Source organism: Nematostella vectensis, chromosome 3 (genome assembly GCF_932526225.1).
Source record: "Nematostella vectensis chromosome 3, jaNemVect1.1, whole genome shotgun sequence".
Classification (NCBI taxonomy): domain Eukaryota; kingdom Metazoa; phylum Cnidaria; class Anthozoa; order Actiniaria; family Edwardsiidae; genus Nematostella; species Nematostella vectensis.
The window spans coordinates 17,667,838-17,674,140 of NC_064036.1; the positions used below are offsets into that span (position 1 = coordinate 17,667,838).

Consider the following 6,303-nt stretch of genomic DNA (forward strand, 5'->3'; position numbering starts at 1 on the left):
ATCTCACTTTTTCACTAATTATTTGAATATATAATATTTCATCAAGCGCTAACTTATATCAAGTTTTCTTTAAAATGAAGTTCTTTATTCAGCCGAATGACTGAAATAAAAGGCCCACATAATAAAAATTAACCGTATTAACATTACTGGGAATGAAATTGTTAATTGAGGACGGGATAATCAAATCAATCCTTTTCGCGGCATTATATCTGCAGTCGAACCAAAAACACACTATGGGTTCCGGGTGATACGGAACTAAACCACGACCTCCGGGAAGCAAAAAAAAAACTAAAAGCAATGTAAATCGAACATATTTCATTAAGCCAGAAAAAAAAACATACACATTAACAGACATTCTTTTTTCTAAGCATCCGTATAAAAATTAGGACATTTTTGTTAAAGGAGGTATTGTTTTTATATGACTTTCGTGACGCGGGTCAGTTCACGGTGCAGTAAACGCCGCTCATTTTAGCAACAATTATGAAAATCGCTTCTAAATAATGATAATTTCTGAACAAACCATTGGATGAAATAAGCTGGATTTATATCCCAGGAAAGGTTAATAGTTTTGTATCATTTAGGTGGTTTTGGATTGTTCAAATCTACAAAATTCGAGGCAAAAGCTACGGAACTGGTTATTGAACTGTAATTATGCCCGATTGCCCATTCCCACATCCCAACTGTCCACAGTAGTTTTTGGCTTTCGCCTGCTCGTTACGAATTATGAACTAGAAAAAACAACTCGTAAGTGATCACATGAAATGAAAGGAATCGACTGTTGAGTGATTGAATGCAAAGGGTGTCGTCCCATTGAGAGTTTCCCTATATGAGGTACGTACAGTATGTTTTGGAAAACGACTTATTTAATTGACACTACCATAGTTCGACAAAAAATTATTGAATAGCTAGTCCTGGGCTAGGTGCTACTGACGTTGACCAAATCTCTTCCCTTTACATAGAAGCAAAAGTGCCGCTACAATCGTTCTTATTTATTCTATTAAAAATATAATGCAAGAGATAGAGCTCAAGTGTGAATCACTTATACCACTAAAAGTGTACATGAAAAAGTTTGAATGGGAAGAAGTTTTCTTTGAATTGCTTTTGTCGCCAATGTGTACTTCAATGTTTGCGACGGTCTTTTACACATTCGAGATCGTGCTGTATAACCTATCGTTGCAAAAATCCGTTTTAGGCCCTTGGGACCTAAAAGCGTGGGAAAAAGACCCGCTATTGTGTGTGGATTGTTCCTTCACAGCAGCCTTATTGTTTGGTGAACATATGCGGGCGCCGGATTGAATGCGCTCTTGCCAAACAAAGAGGAACACGTGCAAAGAGATTGAGCGCACTAATTCTTTATTTACTGTACTTTTGTCTGTACACAAAGAAAACGATAAAGTGTGAAAGCATTTGAATACTGAACTTAGGTGGGATGATTACAAGTGTAGCCCAAGAGAATCCACTGTTTACGACTTTCCACCAATCACAGACTCCTGTTCTCACGGCTAACTAAAGCTAATGGCCGCAAACTAATCTTAAAGGGTTTATTAGAAAACAATTGACTCCCTAATACGTTTTGATTTACAGTGTTCTTGTTTTTTTACATTTTTTGAGTATAAAACCTTCTTGTGTACTCTATTTTTTTAGCTTTTAGAAACAAAAATGGCTACCAGGAAGTTAGGCATTTTAGTCATTTTCATAATGTACGATAGACGAGAGGCTGAGAGCTTAGCATGGGTGATTATAATCACACACGCTTACACACTCTTGGCACTAGAGCCACACGACTGTTCATGCTTGGATGATGCTATAAACTCCGTCCGCTGTGCTTTTGGGGACCCGGCTAACCTCGACCAATCAGCGCAGCCCGTTCTCACGGTCTCGATCCCATGTCCTGCCGTTTACGTCAGATGCGCTGAGCTGTGTAATTGCAGAATCATAATAGCACTGTTTGAAGGAACGTTGGGAACCAAAGATTATCGATTTTCCCACGGTTCTCTGTAAATAAATAATAGAGCCATAAGAAGCGAAGACAACTGAGAGCGTGTTAGTTGGCTGTAATTACTCGGCCGAAGCGGAAGGTTGAATACACCATCAGGTGAAATTTGGATATTTGCTATGAAAATGGTGCAGGATTCTGCAAAAGACGAAAAAATGACCGAGGCAGAGAATGATATTGATGACCGAAAGGTAGAATGTTTTTTTTTTTTTGCTAGGATACGCGGTCGGCTTTTCGTGTGCCTTTTACTTGTCGTTAGGTGCGCGCAGCTGAAATTGTCGATTTGTCCAACAATGTTTTAAAAACAAATTCATTATGACCCACTCTAATTCAGGACATTTGTTTAGATTTGTTTAATTGCTAAAATGCGACTTTTAATCACTAAATTTCGGGCACTAGCAACAATTGTGATTGTTGATTTGATGTTTACCTCTTCTAGCCGTGCCAATCTTACAATTTGTGTTTTTGTTTTTCAGTGGTCTAAGCCTGTGATGGAAAAGAGACGCCGTGAGCGCATCAACAGAAGCTTAGAAGAGCTCAAGAGGCTCGTCTTAGAAGCTCAGCACCGCGATGTAAGTATAGGCGCGAGCAGTACTATGTGACTTTCCGCATTCTTCCCTCGGTATCGTTTCCGTGTCTACATAACTCGCCAAGTGAGCTCTTGCATATTTACCAAGTGTTTAATTAAGTTCATATTTGTTTTGACGCCGTTGTAATCTATTTTGACAATGAGTTTGCTATTAGAGAATGTATTTGATTTCTTCTTGCGATTTGATTAAGGAAAGCGATAGTGTTTTTATTTTTATTATATTTTTTCACACAAGTTTACAGTTTTAATTAGTCAGTCAATGATAATAACATTCTTATAACTTGTTATTCTGTCATTAGCGAGTAGTAAATTAGCTAAGATTTGGCAATTATGTTGGATCTTTTAGCGTCTAGTATTATAGTGTTCCAAATATGCGTGTATGCCATAATGTGCTTATTTTGTTTGTTTCTTTGTAGTGTTCGCGATACACCAAGCTGGAAAAAGCGGACATTCTTGAGATGACTGTTAAGCACTTAAGAACGCTGCAGAGCCAACAAAAAACAGGTTAATATGGCCATTCGGGTATCGCGACGGGGCTCCGCCTGAAGCGACGCTTGCCCTCTTGACCATAGCGGACAAGTTGTCATCGTAAACCCACGCATACACTACCATGTATTCTATTATAACATGACATCTTGTCATGTTTTTTTTTTGTCAGGGATGTCCCTGGCACATATTTTTTTCCATTCCACTAGGTAGATAGACGTCGCACATTGTTTATAGGGCAGTTATAGCGACCTCACCAAGCAGCTGGCTTAGCCTATGGCGTTGGAAAGGTATCCGCGGTTGGTAACAGTCATTAATTCCATTCTCTACTCAGCAGCCATGGCTTTGTCTAACCAAGCTCACCAAGCGAACTGCTGTGCAGGCTGCAATGGATGTGCTGTTACCGAAGTCACCCAATTCATGGTCCCTGGCCAGCACCCCATGCCTGGTACATATACTACCCGTCCTGGCTCCTTCCCCATACAGCTGCAGTCACCTTCCGGTGATAATACGGAACGGAACACGAGCACTCAGCAGCCGATGATTTCTGTCCCCACTCTTGAACTGAACACTAATCAACACGCTCTGCCGCTCACGAGTGACGCTAACGGACGCCTGGTGCCTTCGTACTTGTGCCAAACGAAGGATTTCCGTGCGAGTGTGGGCACAGTGCCAGTTCGGTTTATCCCAGTGTATAGCAGTGACGTTGCTTCTACCTTACACGCTATTCCTCAAGCCTTATTTCCCGCGGGACAGCCCGTAGGCTTCCCAAGCAGAGAACCTTTATGGAGACCGTTCTAATCTAGTACAGTATAGAATTATTAAGTATTTATGATGTACAGAGGGGCGATCTTGTAAATAAGAACGCAAAAAAGTTATTTTGTTAATAAATAGAAAGTAATCGCCCGTGTGTTTTCCGCGCGCTCGTTCGTTTAGTTTTATCACTGCTGGTTGCCGTTAAGGTAAACCTAAGCTAGGGGACATGACGGAAAAACATGACATGACGCTTCAAATAAGCTCATTTCACATCGAATATGGCGGATAATTTCTCTGAGTACTTAGTAGCATATAGCAAACAAAATATCAAGTGCGACGTTTTTTTAAATTGATGCGACTTTTTGTAAAGTGTCATTGAAATTTGAGCTTTTCGTCCCTGAGCTGATTCACAGGGCAGTGATGATCCTGGTTATGTGCACTTTGGCCTCACGTTAATTGTGTTTTGAAAATCGGTCCGTAATACAAGGAACCTATAGCCATTGTAAGAAATTGTAATAAGATATCATATGCTCTCTTGATACTCCTTAATATTAGACACATTTTGCTTCTTGATTTAGTCTTAGTGTCGATCATGCATTATTGTCAAAGATACCTTGCTCATAACTGATATACAGAAATGAGTAGCCAAAACATGTTCAAATGACCCCGATAACATAATGAATCCTCGCTAACTCAACAAATTTGGTTTCCATCCAGAGTTCGACTTAGTCGTGGTTCTAATTAGCGTGTATAGCCTACGACAAACCAGGCGATTTTGTACGCTTATATAGGAGAATTCAATCGCCAGTTTCAGACGAATCAGACTTCTGGATATCATTGATCAACGTGTTACCCCTTTGGTTATTACTGTCGAATCTGTTGTATCGCGACGCCGCATTTTCAAAACATGGATTTGTTTTTGTCTTTTGGGATTTCCTGTTCCGCCAGTCAAATTATTCTAAGCCAATCACATTCTTGCCATCTCGCACCTAGTGCAGTTGCTTGGCTTTCTGTCGCGACACTGTCTGAGTCCAGAGGATAGCCAGGAAAGTGCACAAAACGAGACTTTGATTGGCTTAGAATGGTTTTACTGACGGAACAGAAAACCAAAACAAATCGTGTTTTGACAACGCGGGTCGCGATACAACGGAATTCGACAGTAAACTCACTTGCTTATGCTTGGGTTGTAGAGGCGCTAAAAGGGAGGAGTCCAAGGGCGAGAAGAAAACTTGCAGCCCCGGTCGCTCGCTCCATTTTTTTCCCTCGCTCGTTGATCAGGATAGATCAGTGGCAAATCTACATGGCGCCTTAGCCTTTATTGAAACCTCCGAGGATGGATTATGCCAGTTACACACTGTAACAAGGGACCGTAACAAGGATCCCCGCTCGAATCAACTTTTGCCACCACAAATCTACCTTGGATGTCAGGTATTCTCCCATTAGGGAAAACCCTCAGGGTTGTCGCATCTTGGTTGATCACCAGAAACTTAGGCACTTGCCTCAAGGCATCTCGTTCAACCGTTTTTTTTTTTCAGTTTTCTTACAATATGACACATATGACAAGAATGTTGTTTTCCTTGGGAAAAAAGAGCGAGACCTATTTGTTAAGGACGATTTCACAGCATTATTTTTCCTATGATGTTCTTGTGACGCTCCTGAATTTTCTTAAAACGAATTCGAGAGGGGAGCCATATACACCTATTTCAATTATTGCGCTCGGAGATCAACTAACGTATCCCGCAGGGCTTCATGGGTAAGGTGATGAATGAATCCGGGTTCCTGAACAGGGGCGGTAAGGGGGGTCCCTACACGTTTCACGAGTTTCAAAAATCGGAAATCACGTTTCAAGATAAACTGACGACAAGGACCAATCTTTACTAGGAATTCACGATTTTTAAACAGCATGCATAGATCACGATTCACGCTGATCAAAATACGCCATTCACGAATCACGGCGAAGGAAGCAATCACGGATTTCAAAATTTGTCCTTGTCACGAATCACGATAAACAAAAAAGGCCGTTCACGGATCACGAGAATAACCCTTACCGCCCCTGCCTAAATGCCATGCGATTTTCATAACATGAACACTAATTCTACAGCTTTTGAAGCCTTCTGAAGTATATCTATTTGATATACCCGAAGCACTGCGGGCAAACATTCTTTACAAGGATTCTTATTTCTCACTGCGGGCAACCTTAATTGAGATCTGATCCAGGCTTTACTATTCATAGTCCTTTACGAATCGTTGATGCTTATAATACATAACTCACATAACCCAGAGCTTTGCCTACTGACAAGAGACATCCAGGGAAGAGGGAAAAAATATTTCAATTCAAGATCTGTTTCACCAGAACATTAACCTGCTAGCCGGCTCTCAAGTAGGTTATTATTTGGAAATTATTGTTATCGGGACTCCTGTGGCGAGCAAAAGAAAGAAAAGAGTCGGGGGAAAAGGGATGGCAATCCCGAAAACA

The 6,303-nt window shown here is 40.9% G+C and overlaps 1 protein-coding gene and 1 long non-coding RNA gene across 3 annotated transcripts; one reads left to right on the top strand and one right to left on the bottom strand.

Annotated features, from left to right (window-relative positions):
- Positions 1–1,332: 1,332 nt before the first annotated feature.
- On the bottom strand, positions 1,333–2,558 carry LOC125561187. The gene is made up of 2 exons (XR_007307209.1): positions 2,427–2,558; positions 1,333–1,995 (listed from the first exon to the last, which is right to left on the bottom strand). It is a non-coding gene; the product is annotated as an uncharacterized LOC125561187 (long non-coding RNA).
- On the top strand, positions 1,976–3,977 carry LOC125561186 (transcription factor HES-4-A-like). Of its 2 annotated transcripts, none has more exons than XM_048724796.1 (4): positions 1,976–2,187; positions 2,473–2,568; positions 3,002–3,089; positions 3,406–3,977. In XM_048724796.1, the coding sequence occupies exons 1-4, from the start codon at positions 2,116–2,118 to the stop codon at positions 3,870–3,872; spliced, it is 723 nt and encodes a 240-aa protein (XP_048580753.1). In that variant the 5' UTR covers positions 1,976–2,115; the 3' UTR covers positions 3,873–3,977. The 2 variants fall into 2 exon arrangements, with proteins under 2 accessions (XP_048580753.1, XP_048580754.1); XM_048724797.1 differs by having other exon boundaries at positions 3,409–3,977.
- The last annotated feature ends 2,326 nt before the right edge of the window (positions 3,978–6,303 follow it).